The 26915-nt window shown below is 38.9% G+C and overlaps 1 protein-coding gene across 2 annotated transcripts in view; it reads left to right on the forward strand.

Moving 5' to 3' along the window:
- The first annotated feature begins 3294 nt into the window (after positions 1-3294).
- Positions 3295-26915, forward strand: part of LOC110454266 (lysine-specific histone demethylase 1A-like) — a 30479-nt gene continuing 6858 nt past the window's right edge. Inside the window, exons 1-14 of one of the 2 annotated variants that reach the window (XM_021503693.1) lie at positions 3295-3511; positions 4968-5136; positions 5641-5774; positions 10528-10606; positions 10960-11052; positions 11299-11405; positions 11650-11731; positions 12816-12910; positions 16481-16623; positions 17289-17379; positions 20156-20290; positions 20546-20619; positions 21021-21169; positions 24652-24747. In XM_021503693.1, coding sequence (XP_021359368.1) covers positions 3410-3511; positions 4968-5136; positions 5641-5774; positions 10528-10606; positions 10960-11052; positions 11299-11405; positions 11650-11731; positions 12816-12910; positions 16481-16623; positions 17289-17379; positions 20156-20290; positions 20546-20619; positions 21021-21169; positions 24652-24747 — 1549 coding nt within the window. In that variant the 5' untranslated portion in view covers positions 3295-3409. The remainder of the gene's footprint in view (positions 3512-4967; positions 5137-5640; positions 5775-10527; positions 10607-10959; positions 11053-11298; positions 11406-11649; positions 11732-12815; positions 12911-16480; positions 16624-17288; positions 17380-20155; positions 20291-20545; positions 20620-21020; positions 21170-24651; positions 24748-26915) is intronic. The other variant, XM_021503694.1, reaches the window with a different exon arrangement.

Below are 26915 nucleotides of genomic sequence, written 5' to 3' on the forward strand. Positions count from 1 at the left end.
GTAACTATTGTAACTATTTGTAACTATTGTAACTATTGTAACTATTATAACTATTATAACTATTTGTAACTATTGTAACTATGGTCACTATTGTAACTATTGTAACTATATGTAACTATTGGAACTATTGGAACTATTTGTAACTATTGTAACGTAACTATTGTAACGTAACTTTTGTAACTATTGTAACTATTTGTAACTATTGTAACTATTGTAACTATTATAACTATTTGTAACTATTGTAACTATTGTAACTATTTGTAACTATTGTCACTATTGTAACTATTATAACTATTTGTAACTATTGTAACTATTTGTAACTATTGTAACGTAACTATTGTAACTATTGTAACTATTGTAACTATTGTAACTATTATAACTATTTGTAACTATCGTAACTATTGTAACTATTTGTAACTATTGGAACTATTGTCACTATAGTTACAATAGTTACAAAAGTTACGTCACAATAGTTACGTTACAATAGTTACTTTACAATAGTTACAAATAGTTACAATACTTACAATAGTGACAATAGTTACAATAGTCACAATAGTTACAAATAGTTATAATAGTTATAATAGTTACAATAGTTACAATAGTTTCAATAGTGACAATAGTTACAATAGTCACAATAGTTACAAATAGTTATAATAGTTACAATAGTGACAATAGTTACAATATTTACAATAGTGACAATAGTTACAAATAGTTACAATAGTTACAATAGTTACTATTTGTAACTATTGTAACGTAACTATTGTAACGTAACTTTTGTAACTATTGTCACTATTGTAACTATTGTAACTATTGTCACTATTGTACACAGAAAATTGTTGCACAAAGTAACGGGAAACTGTATCAACGGTGCCATATTGGGATGAATAACATATTTCTTAGTGAGATAGGGCAGAAAGTGATCATAAACGAATGTGCATACAGCCCGTGTCAAGTCATAAGTGGAATACCCCAGGGTACTGTACTGGGACCAGTATTGTAAATCTATGTAAACGACTTACATTCAAAACCTGACAAAAATGTTTGCTGATGATACCAAGTTCTATCGTGCTGTCCAGGAGAAAGGGTCTAACATCTACAGGCAGATCGACATCGATTGAACAACTGGACGAGCACATAGAGGATGGAGATAAACTCTGACAAGTGCAAGCATTTGAAATTACATCAATGAGCTGCTAAATGCGATACTTCTTACAACATCACCAAACAGGAAGAAATACATAAACTACAAACTGTCAACAGGGACAGGGACCTTGGCGTGACTACAGACACTAATCTAAAGTTTTGTGAACATATTAACCCTTCAGTATCCAAAGCAAACAGAAAAGTAGGAATGATATTTAGGACTTCCAGATCTAAAAGTAAGGCCATGTTCATAACTCTTCATAAATATCTTGTTATGCCATACCTAGAGACCTCCGTAGTGGTCTGGGCACCCATGCTTAAAAAAGAATCAAGTATCTATAGAAAATGTCCCGAGGAGGGCAACTAAACTGGTCCCTGGTATAAAACTACGAACATATGCTGAGAGACCTGAGGATCTGGGGCTACCCACTATGGAGTACATGAGACTAAGGTCAGACATGGCGCAAGCTTTCAAAATAGTAAATAGGATAGATAACATATAAGATACAAGAAACTTTATTTAACGTCGCATACAGGTAAACAAGGAACACTAGCTCTTGAGAGCTATTATTGCGACAAACATATGTAAAAATAACAAAAACATATTATATTACAAGTAAAGGGAGATAATCACATATATTAATAATAAAACAGTAATAATCTACACAGAAAAAGAAAGTATACATATCCAAGGTTTCTAAGAAAACTTCCTAAAAATGAAACAAGAACAACCAGAGGACAAAGAGATACTAGACAAGGTGATGTGTACAAGCAAACTGTGATCACTCGTTTAAGCTTAGAGTTGTAAATAACTGGAATGGTCTGTCTGACCAAGTGGTGTATGTCCCATCCCTGTTTTTTTCATTTAAAACCAGGTTAAACAAATACTGGAAAAATCATCCCAACAAGTTTAAAACGAGTTTCTTCTATAATAATAGGCTTCCTAGGTCACCCTACCACTGAGCTAAAGGGAAATTCCCTCTAGTGCGAAGCTAGAAGGCGATCTACGGTGTAACACCGATATGTACAATTAAAGTCTGCCACACTAGTACTACTCCCCCATTTTTAAACGTGTTCGCCCTCGAACACCACAGGTTATAACTTCCTATCACTACAGGGAGGGCCAGGGACACCGTTTGTAACAGGGAAAAGAGTACACTATTGTGTATACGTCTGTCTCCTCCAGTGTAACATCTAATACCTTACAAGACAACCTGAACAAATAGGCAGATTGGGAAAACAGGCGGAAAATGGTATTCTTATCTTTAGAATATGCTAGCTGTGTGTGGGATCCTTACCAAAAAGGTGATATAAACAAGCTTGGTATGGTACAGCGTAGAGCTGCAAGATTTGTCACTAACCGCTACCATTACAACCTCTAAACTGGCCCAGCCTCGCTGATAGACGTAAGGACGCCCGTCTTACTATGATGTATAAAATATCAGCACAATAAAATTACCATCAATAAAGACCTCCACGTGACACCACAGTTACGACAATCCAGACAATCCAATCATCTCTCCTATCAGATTCCTCTCTATAAAGCTGACTGGCGTACATTTCTTTCCTAGAACTACCCCAAAATCATTAGTGTTTCCACGGAATTAGATTTGTTATCTAAGTCCGTGGTATTTCATACACACGACTACACATCCTTCTTAGCCATGCACACACTCTCACGACGTAGACGTATTGTGCTTCCACCTGGGATCGAAGCCGCGAATCCTAGTTTCCCAGTCGGTGCTCTACCGCTGAGCTAAAGGGAAATCCCTATAGCGCGAAGCTAGTTCAATTAAAATCTGTCACATTAATAAAAGAAGTGTCACGTTTGTCTTTCTGTGTCGCTTGTTTGTTATTTCTCATTCTGATTCGTTTTTTAAGACACAAAAAAAGTGAAAGTGACTATTGAGTCTTAAAACCTTTTAGGTATTTAAAATCAGTTAAATTACTGAAGGTACACAACCGGATTTATTGCTGTTAAAATTGAAACTGTGTCATTAATCTTTTAAGAAGTTATTTCTAATAGTTTTTTTAGTTGCCTCAGAGACGTATATACTACATTGGCTTTATATGTCTCTGGTTACCTGTGGTACTTGGTAGTATGTATTCCGTATTTGTCCGCACTGTAGCCGGTTTCCTTATTATCAACGGTTTGGTACTTCCGCTTGTGTGCCTTTTGTGTTGTCGGCGTCAGAAGCAGCATTGTCTTCTGACTAAAACGTTGCAATATTTCCAATTTTTCGTCCTCTATTAAGATAATTAAGAAATGGAAGAGAAAGACAAAGAAAAGAAACGCCAAGGAGTTGAAGATGAAGGCGAAGACAGCGAAGCTAGGCGAACAAGCAGACGGAAACGGGCCAGGGTAAAAGCACGTTACAGAATTTATTTACTTGACTGTTGTCGTGTATCGGTGTTGTCTTTTGACGTAACTGAATATATCTGTATTTATTTTGATCTTTTTCGAGTTCAATATTAAGAGACCTCTTAACAGTTCAATGATATTTGCACCACCTTGTTAGCGCTTCCTGTGCAGGAGTCGGTGAGCTGAAGTCAGTGGAGATAATTACGCAAGAGTCCTTAATTGATTGAACCATGTTGATGGTGTTTTCTTTCATCCTTAATTTGAAGCCTGTTCCTAAAGGAAATTGGGATTTTTTTTTTTATTGAAATAAGTCAAATATTTCTGATTATCAGAAAAAAATAACCACTTTTTTAGGGTGAAGCAGCCTGTATCAGGCAGTAAAAGTAGGCAAATAAAACACTAATGTGTAGCGATATCTGTGAATACAGAATAGTAAACTACACAATTTAGAATATATATTAATAATTAATTTATATGAAAATCAAATAATTGTCAATTTTACCACAACTGTCAGTGTTTTGTTCACTTTCAAAATCTTCTGTAACGTCATTTTCTTCAGCATTTGAGCAGAATTGTCATATTTTAATTGTACATGTTATTATAACTTTATAAATAATAAAATTAAAAGAAATTACACTACTGGTATATTCTTATATAATACTGGTAATCTAGTAAAAGAATATAAATGCTGGCCCCACACCAAGACCATAAACCTGATCTATATATATATACATGTTTTTATATCTCAACGGTGAAACTATTTTTTTTTTCAATCTACAATTTCAATAATGATTTTCTTATTATGAAATCTTAAAAATCCATAATAAGTTAGAAATGATCTATAATATATATTTCAAGGAGGTAAAACTTGTATACTGAAGCTATAGTCAACTGTGAATATTGGAAATATGATGTCCAATGATATGTTAATTTCAGTTCTAAAAAATCCAAATTTACATAACAGTTTGTAAAAATGAAAGTTTCATTGAAAAAAAAAAGATCTTTGGCTTTTCCACATGTAGTGTCAACTTTGTGATCATCACTGCCAATATGATCCCCAGAATAATATAACAAATGTACAATTTTGCCACTGCCATGATAATAAATTTCTGTAATGACGTCATGAAATAGCGAACATGTGGTTGTAATGACGTCATGAAATAGCGAACATGTGGTTGTAATGATTCATATACAGAAGAGTAATACAAGATGTTTGAAAATACATTTTCACACAAAATAGGTTTCCCTACTACCGACTCGTTGGATAAGCCTGCTAGGAGTTTGTAAACATCTTTAGGTTTATAGTCACTAGTGAGTAAATCCCTGGACATTATTTTATTGTTCAATCTTCTATTTATGACCTCAAGTAGCAATACTTTGCAACGTCTTCTTCCATTGTGACGTTGTGTGCATTGAATACAATTAAGACGCATATATTAATGTAAGTTTTATTTGAGGACAGGTTGAGTACAAGGAGATGGATGAACAGCTGGCCAACATTTCGGAGGACGAGTACTATTCTGAGGAGGAGAAGAAAGACAAGCCTGAAAAAGCTGCACCGCCACCACCACCCCCCAAAGTAGAGGCAGAACCAGAACCTGCTGATGAAAGTGAAAATGATGATCCTACTGGTAACAAGATTAACTTTAAACTATGCTATACTTATTAATTAAATAGCACACAAGGACAAATCCATTTTAAAATGTTATTTGGGAAATTTTGGCACATTTTACATCAGCATGATTCACCTTATACAATTCACAGCTTCTAACACAGTTTGATTATATTTCCAAAGAATCATTCCTTACTGTATATGGTTATACTTTAAAAGGCTTTTATAAAAACAGATATATGCAAAATGAACAGTTGATGTGTAATGCAAAATCTTTATGTGTGATTAACTTCATGAATATATGCCTGTCAATGACAGGCTACCATAGAAAAAATATATTAATAAGTGACATAAATGTGTGTATACATGCTCAGTAATTGTTTTATATCCTGCTAAGTTGATCTTGCCACTCAAAACAAAACATTTTTTAATTTGTTCAAAACTTTCTGATAGTAATCACTCATCAGAGTACTTTATTTATATTTTAAAACTGAACACACTTATATTGATATATAATTTCCAGGTCTTGAAGGAGCAGCTTTTCAGAGTCGTCTGCCTTTTGATAAGATGACGTCCCAAGAAGCAGCATGTTTCCCTGATATTATTCAAGGTCCCCCTCAGTCACAGAAGGTGTTCCTATACCTGAGAAACAGACAGGTAATTGTTCCCCTAAGTTCAATAATGTTCTAATTAACCTGAGAATATATTGTACCATATTGTAACACAACGCAGGTCAATGTCTCTGTATCCTCACAGAGATAGCGTTCTATTTTTTATCAATAAAATAAGAAAAGTTTTACCTCTCTAAAGAGTAAGTTGCTTGAAAAAATAGAACAAAACAGTTGTAAGATTACAATCTTGATTGCTTTGGCCTTTTCAGACAAGGAGTAATTGATATGTGACAGTGTATATAGATATCAACATATAATAAAGGTCATTGAACTGTCTGGTGAAGCCACAGTGTCACAAAGATCCACTAGATCTCATTGAACTGTTGAGTTAGGACCACAGTGTCACATACATAGACTAGATCCCATTGGACTGTTGAGTTAGGATCACAGTGTCATATATATAGACTAGATCTCATTGAACTGTTGAGGTAGGGCCACAGTGTCACATAGATAGACGAGATCTCATTGAACTGTTGAGTTAGGACCACAGTGTCACATAGATAGACTAGATCTTATGGGACTGTTGAGTTAGGACCACAGTGTCACATAGATAGCCTAGATCTCATTGAACTATTGAGGTAGGGCCACAGCGTCACATAGATAGACTAGATCTCATTGAACTGTTGAGTTAGGATCACAGTGTCACATAGATAGACTAGATCTCATTGAACCGTTGAGTTAGGACCACAGTGTCACATAGATAGCCTAGATCTCATTGAACTATTGAGGTAGGGCCTCAGTGTCACATAGATAGACTAGATCTCATTGGACTGTTGAGTTAGGACCACAGTGTCACATAGATAGCCTAGATCTCATTGAACTATTGAGGTAGGGCCTCAGTGTCACATAGATAGACTAGATCTCATTGGACCGTTGAGGTAGGGCCACAGTGTCACATAGATAGACGAGATCTCATTGAACTGTTGAGTTAGGATCACAGTGTCCCATAGATAGACTAGATCTCATTGAACTGTTGAGTTAGGATCACAGTGTCACATAGATAGACTAAATATCATTGAACTGTTGAGGTAGGACCACAGTGTCACATACATAGACTAGATCTCATTGGACTGTTGAGTTAGGATCACAGTGTCCCATAGATAGACTAGATCTCATTGAACTGTTGAGTTAGGACCACAGTATCACATAGATAGACTAGATCTCATTGGACCATTGAACTGTTGAGATAGGGCCACAGTGTCCCATATATAGACTAGAGATCATTGAACTGTTGAGTTAGGACCACAGTATCACATAGATAGACTAGATCTCATTGGACCATTGAACTGTTGAGATAGGGCCACAGTGTCACACATATAGACTAGAGATCATTGAACTGTTGAGGTAGGACCACAGTGTCACATACATAGACTAGATCTCATTGAACTGTTGAGTTAGGACCACAGTGTCACATAGATAGACTAGATCTAATTGAACTGTTGAGGTAGGGCCACAGTGTCACATAGATAGCCTAGATCTCATTGAACTGTTGAGATAGGGCCACAGTGTCACATATATAGACTAGAGATCATTGAACTGTTGAGTTAGGACCACAGTGTCACATAGATAGCCAAGATCTCATTGAACTGTTGAGATAGGGCCACAGTGCCCCATATATAGACTAGAGATCATTGAACTGTTGACTTAGGACCACAGTGTCACATAGATAGACTAGATCTCCTTTGCCTGTTGAGTTAGGATCACAGTGTCATATAGATAGACTAGATCTCATTGGACTGGTGAGGTAGGATCACAGTGTCACATAGATAGACTAAATATCATTGGACTGTTGAGGTAGGACCACAGTGTCACATAGATAGACTAGATCTTATTGGACTGTTGAGTTAGGATCACAGTGACACATAGATAGACTAGATCTCATTGAACCGTTGAGTTAGGATCACAGTGTCACATAGATAGACTAAATATCATTGGACTGTTGAGGTAAGACCACAGTGTCACATAGATAGACTAGCACATAGATAGACTAGATCTCATTGAACTGTTGAGATAGGACCACAGTGACACATAGATAGACTAGATCTCATTGAACCGTTGAGTTAGGATCACAGTGTCACATAGATAGACTAAATATCATTGGACTGTTGAGGTAAGACCACAGTGTCACATAGATAGACTAGCACATAGATAGACTAGATCTCATTGAACTGTTGATGTAGGGCCACAGTGTCACATAGATAGACTAGATCTCATTGAGCTGTCGAGACAGGATCACAGTGTCCCATGGATAAACTAGATCTCATAGAACTGTTGAGGTAGGACCACAGTGTCACATAGATAGCCAAGATCTCATTGAACTGTTGAGATAGGGCCACAGTGTCACACATATAGACTAGAGATCATTGAACTGTTGACTTAGGACCACAGTGTCACATAGATAGACTAGCACATAGATAGACTAGATCTCATTGAACCGTTGAGTTAGGATCACAGTGTCACATAGATAGACTAAATATCATTGGACTGTTGAGGTAGGACCACAGTGTCACATAGATAGACTAGATCTTATTGGACTGTTGAGTTAGGATCACAGTGACACATAGATAGACTAGATCTCATTGAACTATTGAGGTAGGGCCACAGTGTCACATAGATAGACTAGATCTCATTGAGCTGTCGAGACAGGATCACAGTGTCCCATGGATAAACTAGATCTCATAGAACTGTTGAGGTAGGACCACAGTGTCACATAGATAGACTAGATCTTATTGGACTGTTGAGTTAGGATCACAGTGTCCCATGGATAAACTAGATCTCATTGGAATGTCTGGTGAGGTCACAATGTCAGATAGATAGACTAGATCTCATTGGACTGTCTGGTGAGGTCACAGTGTCACATAGACTCAAGACCCAAATCCGATCAAGGCTTGAATTAATTTATAGGACAAAAAGTGTTTCTATTGTGTGAATATATTCCTATAGTCCAAAGCAGAATGCATAGTTGTCGCATGTGCACTTTTTTAAAAACGTTATCAAAACACGGACATTTGAGTTTGAATTACGTTTTCTGGTGCTATTTGAACTTAAAAACTGATTCTGGTACTGTCACCTTATATATAATTACTTGACTGCTACCAAATATAAAGTAGCCCCTACCGGACATCTTTTCAGCAAAAGAGAACCAACTTTGCAATAAGCACCCTAGAGGCCCCATCAGTGTCTGTTTAGTTGAATATGCTGTCGTTTTAGATTGCCTGTAGTATAGGCTATTTCATCCTGTGAATGATTTGTAAACCTCGAACGCTTGTGTGTGTCGGACGCCATCATTGTTGCTATGAAGAAAGATTCAATTTTGAGTTATCTCCCCTCGCACATTCTTTTATAGACCCCAGCAGAGCGGGGTCTATAGAAATATAGACCCCGGCAAGATATCCAATCAGAAATAGTGTTACAAATCAGAAGGGTGACAAAGATGATTATATGTCATATTTACGATTCAATGTGCCTATGTGTGGCACACAGTAGACAAGATGTGTGTCACACAAACAAGATATATATCTCAGACTAGATTTATGTATCACACAGACGAGTGATATATTCCACACAGACGAGTGATATATTCCACACAGACTATATATATATCATAGAGATTAGATATATGTCACACAGACTAGATATATATGTATCACACAGACTAGATATATTCCACACAGACTATATATATATCATAGAGACTAGATATATGTCACACAGACTAGATATATCATAGATACTAGATATATGTCACACAGACTAGATATATCATAGAGACTAGATATATGTCACACAGACTAGATATATTCCACACATACTATATATATATCATAGAGACTAGATATATTTCACACAGACTAGATATATCATAGATACTAGATATATTCCACACAGAATATATATATATCATAGAGATTAGATATATGTCACACAGACTAGATATATATGTATCACACAGACTAAATATATTCCACACAGACTATATATATATCATAGAGACTAGATATATGTCACACAGACTAGATATATCATAGAGACTAGATACAGGCCACACAGACTAGATATATGTCACACAGATTAGATACAGGCCACACAGACTAGATGTATGTCACACAGATTAGATACAGGCCACACAGACTAGATATATGTCACACATATTAGATACAGGCCACACAGACTAGATATATATGTATCACACAGACTAGATATATGTCACACAGACTAGATATATGTGTATCACACAGACTAGCTATATGTCCCACAGACTAGATATATAGGTCACATAGACTAGATATATCATAGAGACTAGATATATATTATAGAGACTAGATATATGTCACACAGATTAGATACAGGCCACACAGACTAGATATATGTCACACAGATTAGATACAGGCCACACAGACTAGATATATGTCACACAGATTAGATACAGGCCACACAGACTAGATATATATGTATCACACAGACTAAATATATTCCACACAGACTATATATATATCATAGAGACTAGATATATGTCACACAGACTAGATATATAGGTCACATAGACTAGATATATCATAGAGACTAGATATATATCATAGAGACTAGATATATGTCACACAGATTAGATATATGTCACACATATTAGATACAGGCCACACAGATTAGATATATGTCACACAGATTAGATACAGGCCACACAGACTAGATATATATTATGTGAGAAGAAGTTATATAATTTTCACCTGTTTGTCCCACAGATTCAGCTTTGGTTGGAGAATCCCAAACAGCAGCTGACATTTGAGAATGCCTTACCTCAGATTGAGGCTCCTTACAACAGTATGTACATGACTAAAAGATATGTCTGTATCATATACACATTTTAATTAAAAAAAAAATCCAAATGCCTTACACAGATCAGATCTTAGGAAGTGCATGGACCATATGCATGTACACAATTGAAATGCTAATAAGGCATACCACTTGAGAAATTCAGTACGGATTTAAAAGAAGCAGTTCGTTAAAATAGATTTAAAAAATGGGAAAAGGCATGTAGTTCGATTCACAAAGTGCATTTCAAACTTCCTAATCAGTGAAAGCTTTTTTCGAATCTGTACATGAAATGAAATCTTCTGAGATGGTGTAGAGTTTATTTGCCGCCAATTGTTTTTGTGTTTGAATTTGCTGTGTAGGTGATGGGCCCTTGGTGATGAGAGTACATGCCTACCTTGAACGGTTTGGTTACATTAACTTTGGGGTGTACAAGCGTCTGAAACCATTACCAGGTATGTATCTCCGACACTTCCAAAATATCATATGGCTTTCTCCTTGGGAAAATGTTTTTCAATGTATTCTTAACAAAGTCATTCACATATCTTGCAAACTTTTGACCTCAACCATAAGTTTAACCATTTACTTTCCATGGTAATTAACTTGTGATTCATCCTGAATATATTTAGATGTATTTTTGCAAATGTCCTCAGGTCTTTCAGCTTGTAATTCAGACTTTTTATATCCCAACTTTTCTATAGTAAAGAAGCATGGAAGAGTTATAATCATCGGGGCTGGTATTGCTGGGCTCACAGCTGCTCGCCAGCTCATGTCCTTTGGGATGGAGGTCATTGTGCTGGAGGCCCGGGTAATTTTAAGTCAACAGATCTAGATAATGCTTTTAAAGTCTGCAAAAGCAAAACAATGCTCAGAAACTAATGGATCTTTACAGTCAATACATACATCGTGCTTGTGGGATAAAAAAAATGGAACCTTATAAAACAAAAGCCGAGAAACAAAACAAAATGAGATAATGTCCATATGCTTTGTTTACATTGATGACTGATGTGTACAAGGAACCGACACTTGACCTGTATATATTTTCTGTACAGGACCGGGTAGGAGGGAGGGTGGCCACCTTCCGTAAGGGCAACTATGTGGCAGATCTTGGGGCCATGGTTGTCACTGGCCTCGGTAAGTATTAAGTATTTATTTATGTTTATAATGAATTGATAGTACTGACTAAATTATTTGTATGCCCTGCCATTATGAACAGTTCATTATGGACAAAGTACAACAGGTAGGATCATAAAACTTCACATGCTTATGTATCGCTATCAGTAGTGCATGCCAACATCATTTGTAAAAGCTTGACCTTAGACCGGAACATCTTTGATCTTGATTAAGTCTATTGTTCATTGCTCTGGCTGTGGTGTCAAGCATTCTTGGTTGCTTGATGAGACTCATTTAATATAGTTCATGAATAGGATGACTGTTTTGATATTTTTACTCGTTACTCTAGCCCTAACCCTATGCACTTGTGAAAAAATATCAAAAAGTGTTCATAACACTGAAGGATTTTTAAAAGGAAAACTGAGTACCTGGTAGTATTCATTAAGTGACCAAGACTATTCTGTTAATCGTGTTGTTCAATGAAGACATGGCAGCTTCCTTGAATAGATATTTATCTTGCACTTGAAATGTATATAACAACAAGAAAATGTCAGGGCTATATGGGATCCCATCATTGACAAAGCCAATAGTATTTTGTTTGTGCTAAACCCTGTTCTGTGATTGCTTTAAATGCTTAGTTTAATTGTTTTGAACACAAAAAATAATTGAAAACTTTCCCTGAGAGCTTTTGAAAACATCTGCTTCCTTTGTCAGTAAATATCAAGACAGCTCATCTAAATAGCACTCTTATGCTGCAGGCAGTCAGAGGGATGGGTAATATGTTTGCCAATTCCGCCCCTCAGCGGTTGAGGGTCAAGACAATGTCATTCGGGACCTTTTGAACTCTAGACAGATGCTCTACCAATTGAGCTATCTGGTCTCTGGCGATCAACCCAGTTCAGTTCCACTTCATTTCTCCTTTCTTTTATAAGTCTTCAACCCATAAAGACAACCAGGTTCATGTATCCCCTTGCCAGGAATTCACCCACTACTTGAACATCAAAATCAGTATATCAAAAGGTGTACCCTCTTTTTAATAGGATATTATATAGAGGTTTGTCTGTCCTCGCAACGTCTTGTTTTAGAATGCTTATTGATTTTTCAGGTGGGAACCCCATCACTGTAATGAGCCGACAAATCAACATGGAACTTCACAAGATTAAACAGAAATGTCCTCTGTATGAAACCAATGGAGGAACGGTCAGTGTCTCTTCCTACTGTAAACTTTCTACTTGTTGCTGATCGGTCTGTGTCTCTTCCTACTGTAACCTTTCTACTTGTTGCTGATCAGTCAGGTTCTCTTCCTACTGTAAACTTTCTACTTGTGGCTGATCAGTCAGTGTCTCTTCCTAATGTAAACTTTCTACTTGTTGCTGATTATAATTTTCACTGCACATTTGTAGTAAACATATTTTATGCAGAAATTTGATTCAATGAAAATATTTGTCGTTGGTGAGAATGCTTGTAATATCAGTCAGTGTCTCTTCCTACTGTAATCTTTCTACTTGTTGCTGATCAGTCAGGGTCTCTTCCTACTGAAAACTTTCTATTTGTTGCTGATCGGTCAGTGTCACTTCCTACTGTAAACTTTCTACTTGTGGCTGATCAGTCAGTGTCTCTTCCTAATGTAAACTTTCTACTTGTTGCTGATCAGTCAGGTTCTCTTCCTACTGTAAACTTTCTACTTGTGGCTGATCAGTCAGTGTCTCTTCCTAATGTAAACTTTCTACTTGTTGCTGATCTGTCAGTGTCTCTTCCTACTGTAAACTTTTTACTTGTTCCTGATCGGTCTGTGTCTCTTCCTACTGTAACCTTTCTACTTGTTGCTGATCAGTCAGTTTCTCTTCCTACTGTAAACTTTCTACTTGTTGCTGATTATAATTTTCACTGCACATTTGTAGTAAACATATTTTATGCAGAAATTTGATTCAATGAACTCTTCCTACTGTAAACTTTCTACTTGCTGCTGATAAGTCAGTGTCTCTTCCTACTGTAAACTTTGTACTTGTTGCTGATCAGTCAGTGTCTCTTACTACTGTAAACTTTCTATTTGTTGCTGATCGGTCAGTGTCACTTCCTACTGTAAACTTTCTACTTGCTGCTGATAAGTCAGTGTCTCTTCCTACTGTAAACTTTTTACTTGTTGCTGATCAGTCAGTGTCTCTTCGTACTGTAAACTTTCTACTTGTTGCTGATCAGTGAGTGTCTCTTCCTACTGTAAACTTTTTACTTGTTGCTGATCAGTCAGTGTCTCTTCCTAATGTAAACTTTCTACTTGTTGCTGATCAGTCAGTTTCTCTTCCTACTGTAAACTTTCTTCTTGTTGCTGATCGGTCAGTGTCTCATCCTACTGTAATCTTTCTACTTGTTGCTGATCGGTCAGTGACGCTTCCTACTGTAAACTTTCTACTTGTGGCTGATCAGTCAGTGTCTCTTCCTACTGTAAGCTTTCTACTTGTTGCTGATCGGTCAGTGTCACTTACTACTGTAAACTTTCTACTTGTTGCTGATTCTAATTTTCCCTGCACATTTGTAGTAAACATATTTTATGCAGAAATTTGATTCAATGAAAATATTTGTCGTTGGTGAGAATGCTTGTAATATCAGTCAGTGTCTCTTCCTACTGTAAACTTTTTACTTGTTCCTGATCGGTCTGTGTCTCTTCCTACTGTAACCTTTCTACTTGTTGCTGATCAGTCAGTCTCTCTTCCTACTGTAAACTTTCTACTTGTGGCTGATCAGTCAGTGTCTCTTCCTACTGCAAACTTTCTACTTGTTGCTGATCAGTCAGGTTCTCTTCCTACTGTAAACTTTCTACTTGTTGATGATCAGTCAGTGTCTCTTCCTACTGTAATCTTTCTCCTTGTTGCTGATCAGTCAGTGTCTCTTCCTAATGTAAACTTTCTACTTGTTGCTGATTCTAATTTTCCCTGCACATTTGTAGTAAACATATTTTATGCAGAAATTTGATTCAATGAACTCTTCCTACTGTAAACTTTCTACTTGCTGCTGATAAGTCAGTGTCTCTTCCTACTGTAAACTTTGTACTTGTTGCTGATCAGTCAGTGTTTCTTCCTACTGTAAACTTTCTACTTGCTGCTGATAAGTCAGTGTCTCTTCCTACTGTAAACTTTGTACTTGTTGCTGATCAGTCAGTGTTTCTTCCTACTGTAAACTTTCTACTTGCTGCTGATAAGTCAGTGTCTCTTCCTACTGTAAACTTTGTACTTGTTGCTGATCAGTCAGTGTCTCTTACTACTGTAAACTTTCTATTTGTTGCTGATCGGTCAGTGTCACTTCCTACTGTAAACTTTCTACTTGTTGATGATCAGTCAGTGTCTCTTCCTACTGTAATCTTTCTCCTTGTTGCTGATCAGTCAGTGTCTCTTACTACTGTAAACTTTCTATTTGTTGCTGATCGGTCAGTGTCACTTCCTACTGTAAACTTTCTACTTGCTGCTGATAAGTCAGTGTCTCTTCCTACTGTAAACTTTGTACTTGTTGCTGATCAGTCAGTGTCTCTTACTACTGTAAACTTTCTATTTGTTGCTGATCGGTCAGTGTCTCTTTCTACTGTAAACTTTCTACTTGTTGCTGATCTGTCAGTGTCTCTTCCTACTGTAAACTTTCTACTTGTGGCTGATCAGTCAGTGTCTCTTCCTACTGTAAACTTTCTACTTGTTGCTGATTCTAATTTTCACTGCACATTTGTAGTAAACATATTTTATGCAGAAATTTGATTCAATGAAAATATTTGTCGTTGGTGAGAATGCTTGTAATAGAAGCTTACCTTGTACTAATGTGTCATTGTATTTGATGTGGATCATTTAGCTGCCCCTGTTGTAATAACAGTGAATTAACAAACACATATTTGTAACTGTATAGTTTCGAATCTAGCCATCGATTAATAAAGACGAACACAATATGTGATTCCCATGACTTTAGATTACAGCAATCCAGCTATTATGACAGTGAACACTATACTGTCAGTAAGTTGGCTGCCACACCAGAGTGAAAACATTATTTTCATCAGACATGTCTGTTGTGCGCTCCAGAGGTAGCCCAGGCTACCTTATAGCAGGTTGTAAATAGGAAAATGGAAATTCCCCAAAGGATATATTTACAAAGAAATGTAAATGCTGTGTGATGAAGAAAATACCACACATTTCCGTCCCTAAAAGAGACTTTGTCATGGTGCTGAAATGGTTAACTAGCAACTTTACAAGGATTGGTTCCTGAGAGGGGAGTTCCAAGATAATGTTGTAACATTCCACATTCAACAGTTATTTGTTGACAACATCCACATACTAGTATGTGAACCTTTGAGGTTTTCTTCAAATCATCATTGCTAGTCACATGTCATGCCTTTGATCTCCATAGTTTATATCTAGTCAGCATTGTGTTATATAGACATAGAATAGCTTTGTATAATGTTGTCTATGTATTATTAAACTATTTCTGAAAAAAAACTATTCAATTAAAGTTTATTTCATATTTCCATTTCATAACATAAAACTCTGAAAGCTTGGTCCTGCTTATTAGGTTAATTAAATTTTTGTAAATATGCAATTTGATTTTTGATATGTTACAATACTTACCCACTATATAATGTATAAGATCATCGGAGGAACCGTAAGGGTTATTTATGAAACAGATATTGGGGTAAGCATTAAGTAAGGACATTTTTTTGTGACCCTCATCAACCACATTATGATTTTACTGAAGTTTGCCATACAAATGTTTACTATTTTTGACTCCTCTATTTTACAGGTGCCCAAAGACAAGGATGAAATGGTGGAGCGTGAGTTTAACAGGTTGTTGGAATCCACTTCTTATCTCTCTCATCAGCTAGACTTCAATTCTGTCAATGGCAAACCTGCATCCTTGGGTCAGGCTCTGGAGGCGGTCATCAAGTAAGTCCATAGCTTACTGCATTAAAGCAGTCAGTCCTATTCAAGTTAGGCTATTGTAATGTTGTTGGGTGCAAGAGGGGTTTCTTCTCAGTAGTAAGGCTTAGGCCACTTAACTATTAAATCATGGCTTAAGTTAAAATATCCAGCTTTCTTAAGTGATAATGAGGCTTCATATTTGGACCAAGGTGTCAGGTGGAAAAGTGTTTACAGATGTACATAAACCTTTTTTGATCACAGATTGTGAGCAAAAATATTAAAACCATTCAATTTTAGTGACCATTGACCTAGTTAAAATACAAAGGAAGCGTACATGGTATGACTTAAGACACTTAAACTGCTGGTATCAACCTATATTGTTGTAGACTTATGTAATTTAAAATCAATCAACCCATTCAACCCCTTTGGACTCCATCCCTCAGCCCCCAGGTGGGTCAGAAAACAATTTAAGTGAAGAAACGGGACATAAAACATTTATAATGGCCTCCTCATTATTTATCAATGACAAGATGATCTGTAGTAGAAGCTCTCAGTTGAGGGGCCATGCTGGCTGTTGAAAAGGTTAGAAATTAAACTTAATGTAAATAAGTCGAAAGGTTGGAGCACAAAAGTGGTAATTGATGTTTTAATCTTAAAAACTGCTTGTTGAATTGTTTGTCCTTTTTCAGAATGCAGGAGAAACATGTGAAGGAGAAGCAGTGTGAACAACAGAGGACCATTATCAGTCTACAGGAGAAACTGAAGAAAAATCAAACCATAGTAAGTTATACATCAGAGGGCCATAATTAGTCTACAGGAGAAACTGAAGAAAAATCAAACCATAGTAAGTTATACAACAGAGGACCATTATTAGTCTACAGGAGAAACTGAAGAAAAATCAAACCACAGTAAGTTATACAACAGAGGATCATTATCAGTCTACAGGAGAAACTGTAGAAAAATCAAACCGCAGTAAGTTATACATCAGAGGGCCATTATTAGTCTACAGGAGAAACTGAAGAAAAATCAAACCATAGTAAGTTATACAACAGAGGACCATTATTAGTCTACAGGAGAAACTGAAGAAAAATCAAACCACAGTAAGTTATACAACAGAGGATCATTATCAGTCTACAGGAGAAACTGTAGAAAAATCAAACCGCAGTAAGTTATACATCAGAGGGCCATTATTAGTCTACAGGAGAAACTGAAGAAAAATCAAACCATAGTAAGTTATACAACAGAGGACCATTATTAGTCTACAGGAGAAACTGAAGAAAAATCAAACCACAGTAAGTTATACAACAGAGGATCATTATCAGTCTACAGGAGAAACTGTAGAAAAATCAAACCGCAGTAAGTTATACATCAGAGGGCCATTATTAGTCTACAGGAGAAACTGAAGAAAAATCAAACCACAGTAAGTTATACAACAGAGGACCATTATTAGTCTTCAGGAGAAACTGAAGAAAAATCAAACCATAGTAAGTTATACAACAGAGGACCATTATTAGTCTACAGGAGAAACTGTAGAAAAATCAAACCACAGTAAGTTATACATCAGAGGGCCATTATTAGTCTACAGGAGAAACTGAAGAAAAATCAAACCACAGTAAGTTATACATCAGAGGACCATTATTAGTCTACAGGAGAAACTGAAGAAAAATCAAACCACAGTAAGTTATACATCCTACAAGCAACAACAATTAATCTGCTGTACTGATTGCTATAATTGGGATCTTATATTTTCTCACTTTCTGTTTCCTTGGGCCTTCATTAGGCAGTTGCTCTTTTGGCCTTAGTGTTGAATGTTTGCCAAGGTGGGGAAGGCTATGGGTTCTCTCCTCAGGCCCAGACATACTGAAGTCCTTAAAAATCATAGTTGTACATTCAGCATTTAGGATAATCTCAACAATTTGTTGAGCTGTTGTCAGGACAATTACCAGTATGACCAGGTGGAGTTAGGGTTACAGTACTGTAGGTTAGGGTAAGGGTTACAGTACTGTAGGTTAGGGTTAGGGTTACAGTACTGTAGGTTAGGATTAGGGTTACACTACTGGAGGTTAGGGTTACAGTACTTTAGGTTAGGGTTAGGGTTACAGTACTGTAGGTTAGGGTTAGGGTGATAGTACTGTAGGTTAGGGTTAGGGTTACACTACTGGAGGTTAGGGTTACAGTTCTGTAGGTTAGGGTTAGGGTTACAGTACTGTAGGTTAGGGTTAGGGTTAGGGTTGCAGTACTGTAGGTTAGGGTTAGGGTTACAGTACTGTAGGTTAGGGTTAGGGCTACATTACTGTAGGTTAGGGTTAGTGTAACAGTACTGTAGGTTAGGGTTAGGGTTACAGTACTGTAGGTTAGGGTTAGGGTTACAGTGCTGTAGGTTAGGGTTACAGTACTGTAGGTTAGGGTAAGGGTTACAGTATTGTAGGTTAGGGTTACAGTGCTGTAGGTTAGGGTTACAGTGCTGTAGGTTAGGGTTACATTACTGTAGGTTAGGGTTAGTGTTACAGTACTGTAGGTTAGGGTTAGGGTAACAGTACTGTAGGTTAGGGTTAGGGTTACAGTACTGTAGGTTAGGGTTACAGTAGTGTAGGTTAGGGTTATAGTACTGTAGGTTAGGGTTAGGGTTACAGTACTGTAGGTTAGGGTTAGGGTTACATTACTGTAGGTAAGGGTAAGTGTTACAGTACTATAGGTTAGGGTTAGGGTTACAGTACTGTAGGTTAGGGTTAGGGTTACAGTACTGTAGGTTAGGGTTAGGGTTACATTACTGTAGGTTAGGGTTAGTGTTACAGTACTGTAGGGTAGGGTTACAGTACTGTAGGTTAGGGTTACAGTGCTGTAGGTTAGGGTTACAGTACTGTAGGTTTGGGTTAGGGTTACAGTATTGTAGGCTAGGGTTAGGGTTACAGTACTGTAGGTTAGGGTTACAGTACTGTAGGTTTGGGTTAGGGTTACAGTATTGTAGGCTAGGGTTAGGGTTACAGTACTGTAGGTTAGGGTTAGGGTTACAGTACTGTAGGTTAGGGTTACATACAGTACTGTAGGTTAGGGTTACAGTACTGTAAGTTAGGGTTAGGGTTACAGTACTAACCCAAACAGCTGTTAATAGGACACTGAACCCAATATAACCAAACCTTTGTTAATAGGACACTGAACCTAATATAACCAAACCTCTGTTAATAGGACACTGAACCCAATATAACCAAACCTTTGTTAATAGGACACTGAACCTAATATAACCAAACCTGTGTTAATAGGACACTGAACCTAATATAACCAAACCTTTGTTAATAGGACACTGAACCCAATATAACCAAACCGCTGTTAATAGGACACTGAACCCAATATAACCAAACCTCTGTTAATAGGACACTGAACCCAATATAACCAAACCCAAACCTCTGTTAATAGGACACTGCACCTAATATAACCAAACCTCTGTTAATAGGACACTGAACCCAATATAACCAAACCTCGGTTAATAGAACACTGAACCCAATATAACCAAACCTCTGTTAATAGGACACTGAACCCAGACCTTTTTTGTTTGCAGATGTTGTCTGTGAAGGACAGGGTTGAAGAGTTACATAGACAGTGGAAGGAGGCATCGGAAGTCAAACCACCGCGAGACATCACTGCAGAGTTTCTAGTCAAAAGTAAACTACGGGACCTTAATTCTGCTTGTAAAGTAAGTTTATTACCTAACACAGTTATATTCACACTTAAATAACAGATAAGGGGTGTAAAATTTGCCTGTCAAAAAGACAAAATTTTGAATAGAAAACCAAAGTCATACAGGGTTAAAAACCTATTTATACCACATTTTCAAGTACCTATTGTTTTGATAGTACAACTTCTAGATGTCAGGCCAAGTTTGAGTGTGTTCCTATATTATGATCTTGTTACATGATAATAAGTATTACACGTAATTTGCTTTTTATAGGAATATGAACAATTGCAAGCACAGCAGAAAGAGATGGAAGAAAAGCTACAAGAAATAGAGAGTACTCCTCCTAGGTAATGTATTTTATACAAGATTTCATTCCATGGTTATGATACCCAACCATTCTTGTATTATAAAAACAAATCCAAGATTAAAGTCATAATTGTATTAACATCAGAAGCTCTGGATTGAGATGTACTTGATTTGATGTTACTTAACTTCTATGAATCAGTATTTAGAATGTTAAGGCTGTGGATGGTATTAAGAATGTTAAGGCTGTGGATGGCATTAAGAATGTTAAGGCTGTGGATGGTATTTAGAATGTTAAGGCTGTGAATGGTATTAAGAATGTTTAGGCTGTGGATGGTATTAAGAATGTTAAGGCTGTGGATGGTATTAAGAATGTTAAGGCTGTGGATGGTATTAGAATTTTAAGGATGAAATCGTAATTGTTGTTTTTCCTTTTTTTTCTTAGTGACGTATACCTCTCATCCCGGGACAGGCAAATCCTTGATTGGCATTTTGCCAATCTTGAGTTTGCCAATGCCACACCCCTTTCTCTGCTTTCACTCAAACACTGGGATCAAGATGATGACTTTGAGTTCTCAGGAAGTCACATCACAGGTAAAGCAGCACCTGTTTTAAATGTCTTAATACCTGCCTGTGCATGCCTAAATAAAGTCACCCGTGTCTCTGCCTAAGTAAAGTCACCTGTTGTCTCTGCCTAAGTAGAGTCACCTGTCGTCTCTGCCTAAGAAGAGTCACCTGTCAACTCTGCCTAAGTAAAGTCACCTGTCGTCTCTGCCTAAGTAAAGTCACCTGTCGTCTCTGCCTAAGTAAAGTCACCTGTCATCTCTGCCTAGGAAAAGTCACCTTTTGGCTTTGCCTAAGTAAAGTCACCTGTCGTCTCTTCCTAAGTAAAGTCACCTGTCGTCTCCGCCTAAGTAAAGTCACCTGTCGTCTCTGCCTGAGTAAAGTCACCTGTCGTCTCTGCCTAGGAAAAGTCACCTTTTGGCTTTGCCTAAGTAAAGTCACCTGTCATCTGTGCCTAGGAAAAGTCACCTTTTGGCTTTGCCTAAGTAAAGGCACCTGTCGTCTCTGCCTAAGTAAACTCACCTGTTGTCTCTGCCTAAGTAAAGTCTCCTTTCGGCTTTGCCTAAGTAAAGTCACCTCTCATCTCTGCCTAAGTAAAGTCACCTGTCCTCTCTGCCTAAGTAAAGTCACCTGTTGTCTCTGCCTAAGTAAAGTCACCTGTCGTCTCTGCCTAAGTAAAGTCACCTGTCGTCTCTGCCTAAGCAAAGTCACCTGTCGTCTCTGCCTAAGTAAAGTCACCTATCGTCTCTGCCTAAGTAAAGTCATCTTTCGGCTTTGCCTAAGTAAAGTCACCTGTCATCTCTGCCTAAGTAAAGTCACCTGTCGTCTCTGCCTTAGTAAAGTCACCTGTCGTCTCTGCCTAAGTAAAGTCACCTGTCGTCTCTGCCTAAGTAAAGTCACCTGTCGTCTCTGCCTAAGTAAAGTCACCTGTCGTCTCTGCCTAAGTAAAGTCACCTGTCGTCTCTGCCTAAGTAAAGTCACCTTTCAGCTTTGCCTAAGTAAAGTCACCTGTTGTGTCTGCCTTAGTAAAGTCACCTGTCGTCTCTGCCTAAGTAAAGTCACCTGTCGTCTCTGCCTAAGTAAAGTCACCTGTCGTCTCTGCCTAAGTAAAGTCACCTGTCGTCTCTGCCTAAGTAAAGTCACCTGTCGTCTCTGCCTAAGTAAAGTCACCTGTCGTCTCTGCCTAAGTAAAGTCACCTGTCGTCTCTGCCTAAGTAAAGTCACCTGTCGTCTCTGCCTAAGTAAAGTCACCTGTCGTCTCTGCCTAAGTAAAGTCACCTGTCGTCTCTGCCTAAGTAAAGTCACCTGTCGTCTCTGCCTAAGTAAAGTCACCTGTCGTCTCTGCCTAAGTAAAGTCACCTGTCGTCTCTGCCTAAGTAAAGTCACCTGTCGTCTCTGCCTAAGTAAAGTCACCTGTCGTCTCTGCCTAAGTAAAGTCACCTGTCGTCTCTGCCTAAGTAAAGTCACCTGTCGTCTCTGCCTAAGTAAAGTCACCTGTCGTCTCTGCCTAAGTAAAGTCACCTGTCGTCTCTGCCTAAGTAAAGTCACCTGTCGTCTCTGCCTAAGTAAAGTCACCTGTCGTCTCTGCCTAAGTAAAGTCACCTGTCGTCTCTGCCTAAGTAAAGTCACCTGTCGTCTCTGCCTAAGTAAAGTCACCTGTCGTCTCTGCCTAAGTAAAGTCACCTGTCGTCTCTGCCTAAGTAAAGTCACCTGTCGTCTCTGCCTAAGTAAAGTCACCTGTCGTCTCTGCCTAAGTAAAGTCACCTGTCGTCTCTGCCTAAGTAAAGTCACCTGTCGTCTCTGCCTAAGTAAAGTCACCTGTCGTCTCTGCCTAAGTAAAGTCACCTTTCGGCTTTGCCTAAGTAAAGTCACCTGTCGTCTCTGCCTAAGTAAAGTCACCTGTCGTCTCTGCCTAAGTAAAGTCACCTGTCGTCTCTGCCTAAGTAAAGTCACCTGTCGTCTCTGCCTAAGTAAAGTCACCTGTCGTCTCTGCCTAAGTAAAGTCACCTGTCGTCTCTGCCTAAGTAAAGTCACCTGTCGTCTCTGCCTAAGTAAAGTCACCTGTCGTCTCTGCCTAAGTAAAGTCACCTGTCGTCTCTGCCTAAGTAAAGTCACCTTTCGGCTTTGCCTAAGTAAAGTCACCTGTCATCTCTGCCTAAGTAAAGTCACCTGTCGTCTCTACCTAAGTAAAGTCACCTTTCGGCTTTGCCTAAGTTAAGTCACCTGTCGTCTCTGCCTAAGTAAAGTCACCTGTCGTCTCTGCCTAAGTAAAGTCATCTTTCGGCTTTGCCTAAGTAAAGTCACCTGTCGTCTCTGCCTTAGTAAAGTCACCTGTCGTCCCTGCTTCAGTAAAGTCACCTGTCGTCTCTGCCTAAGTAGAGTCACCTGTCGTCTTTGCAAGTCACCTTTCGGCTTCGCCTAAGTAAAGTCACCTGTCGTCTCTGCCTAAGTAAAGTCACCTGTCGTCTCTGCCTAAATAAAGTCACCTGTCGTCTCTGCCTAAGTTAAGTCACCTGTCGTCTCGGTACTAAACGAGGGCAGCTGGTAACTTGTCACTCTTTCTCATGGAACAATCTTGATCTCTATGGATATCCAGCAGAGCAACATTTGCTTCGTCTTGTTCTTTTAGCTTGTTGTTAAGAATGAAGTAAATACCTATCCATGGTAATGATTTGGTTATATCCTTCAGTAAAGATCGAGTATTATCATATGTTTTAAAGTTTAATACATGGTTGGAAGAAGCTCAAATAAATGTTGATTTATTGTTGTTTATTTCTCACAAAACTCAAAAACTATACATGTCAAGCTTTGCTTATTAAGTCAGACTATTTTAATTAGAATACATGAAAGAAGGGCTCCATGTTAATAATTGTATTTTAACATCACTAATTAAAGTAGTGACTGTATTCTCCTTCTGATGACGATTCAGATACCTCCCTTTGTAATGATAGAGTAACTAGATTCAGATACCTCCCTTTGTAATGATTGAGTAACTGGATTCAGATACATCCCTTTGTAATGATAGAGTAACTAGATTTAGATACATCCCTTTGTAATGATTGAGTAACTTGATTCAGATACATGTCCCTTTGTAATGATAGAGTAACTGGATTCAGATACATGTCCCTTTGTAATGATTGAGTAACTGGATTCAAATACATCCCTTTGTAATGATAGAGTAACTGGATTCAGAGACATCCCTTTGTAATGATAGAGTAACTAGATTCAGAGACATCCCTTTGTAATGATTGAGTAACTTGATTCAGATACATGTCCCTTTGTAATGATAGAGTAACTGGATTCAGATACATGTCCCTTTGTAATGATAGAGTAACTCGATTCAGATACAAGTCCCTTTGTAATGATAGAGTAACTGGATTCAGATACATGTCCCTTTGCAATGATAGAGTAACTGGAATTATGTGAGGCACTTTTCTGTACAATTTTCAGCTAATAATGTTAACATTTAATTTAAAAAAGAATATGCTACCAACCGTTTGTGTTGTTACTAGTGAGAAATGGATACTCCTGTGTTCCTGTGGCTTTGTCTGAAGGGGTGGACATCAAACTTAATACTGCTGTACGCAAGGTCACTTGTAACCCAAATGGTGAGTGCTTTTGTTCTTTTTGTTAAAAAGTGTTAAATGCCTATCAACAGCTAAGGTCATTTAAGGGTGTGCCTCCATGTGTGTAATGTATGCATGCATGTGTGTATGTGTGCTGGAGGCAGGGTATGTTGGTGTAATTGCCTCCTTGGCAGAGAATAGATCTGATGCTGACTTTGTAGGCTATCTCACTGAAATACCAAGCCGAGAGCACCCAGCATAGCATTCAGCCCGGTCACATTATACTGATAACAGGTGAACCAGTTGTTGCTATTTCCATAATTTAGAACATTAAACAGGGAATATCAACTACTATTTTTGTCTCACCACCACAAAGAAGCCAAAGCGAGACTAAGGTGTTGCTATCTGACTGAGGTGTTGCTATCCGGCTGAGGTCTATCTGACTGAGGTGTTGCTATCTGACTGAGGATCTGACTGAGGTGTTGCTATCTGACTGAGGTGTTGCTATCCGGCTGAGGTCTATCTGACTGAGGTGTTGCTATCTGACTGAGGATCTGACTGAGGTGTTGCTATCTGACTGAGGTGTTGCTATCCGGCTGAGGTCTATCTGACTGAGGTGTTGCTATCTGACTGAGGATCTGACTGAGGTGTTGCTATCTGACTGAGGTGTTGCTATCCGGCTGAGGTCTATCTGACTGAGGTGTTGCTATCTGACTGAGGATCTGACTGAGGTGTTGCTATCTGACTGAGGTGTTGCTATCTGACTTGGGGATCTGACTGAGGTGTTGCTATCTGACTGAGGTGTTGCTATCCGGCTGCGGCGTCAACATTAAGTTTTTGTGTTTAAGTTAGTATCACTGAAAGGTTAAGTGCTAGACCAACCAAACTTCGACCATAGATGCATCTTAGGAAGTACATCTCAGCCCATTGTATCAAATGCTAGAGGCAACCTACCTTTCATGGTCCATTGACTTTGTTAGCATCTCCATCAACATTAAGTTTTTGCGTTTAAGTTAGTTTCTCTGATAAGTGCATTGATGGTTAAAGTGGGGCACAGGCTAGACATATCAATCCAAATGGCTTGTTAAGGACTTTGGTATGCCGCAGCATCAGGACAGAAGCCATTGCCTTCCTTATAAATTACCTGGGTTCAGCATAAAGCCAAGCAAGCCACTCGGAAACAGAAGATAGTTAGAAGTAGAGAGAATTACTTCTACAGGGGGTTCCCACATTTGCCGCCTTTTTTTCTCGATCCCTGACATGCAGGTGTGGGCGAGTACTGCACCAACGAGTCTCTCACGGGTGGGCGAGTACTGCACCAATGAGTCTCTCACGGGTGGGCGAGTACTGCACCAACGAGTCTCTCACGGGTGGGCGAGTACTGCACCAACGAGTCTCTCACGGGTGGGCGAGTACTGCACCAACGAGTCTCTCACGGGTGGGCGAGTACTGCACCAACGAGTCTCTCACGGGTGGGCGAGTACTGCACCAACGAGTCTCTCACGGGTGGGCGAGTACTGCACCAACGAGTCTCTCACGGGTGGGCGAGTACTGCACCAACGAGTCTCTCACGGGTGGGCGAGTACTGCACCAACGAGTCTCTCACGGGTGGGCGAGTACTGCACCAACGAGTCTCTCACGGGTGGGCGAGTACTGCACCAACGAGTCTCTCACGGGTGGGCGAGTACTGCACCAACGAGTCTCTCACGGGTGGGCGAGTACTGCACCAACGAGTCTCTCACGGGTGGGCGAGTACTGCACCAACGAGTCTCTCACGGGTGGGCGAGTACTGCACCAACGAGTCTCTCACGGGTGGGCGAGTACTGCACCAACGAGTCTCTCACGGGTGGGCGAGTACTGCACCAACGAGTCTCTCACGGGTGGGCGAGTACTGCACCAACGAGTCTCTCACGGGTGGGCGAGTACTGCACCAACGAGTCTCTCACGGGTGGGCGAGTACTGCACCAACGAGTCTCTCACGGGTGGGCGAGTACTGCACCAACGAGTCTCTCACGGGTGGGCGAGTACTGCACCAACGAGTCTCTCACGGGTGGGCGAGTACTGCACCAACGAGTCTCTCACGGGTGGGCGAGTACTGCACCAACGAGTCTCTCACGGGTGGGCGAGTACTGCACCAACGAGTCTCTCACGGGTGGGCGAGTACTGCACCAACGAGTCTCTCACGGGTGGGCGAGTACTGCACCAACGAG

The sequence above is a fragment of the Mizuhopecten yessoensis genome, unplaced genomic scaffold (genome assembly GCF_002113885.1).
Source record: "Mizuhopecten yessoensis strain PY_sf001 unplaced genomic scaffold, ASM211388v2 scaffold7743, whole genome shotgun sequence".
Classification (NCBI taxonomy): Eukaryota; Metazoa; Mollusca; class Bivalvia; order Pectinida; family Pectinidae; genus Mizuhopecten; species Mizuhopecten yessoensis.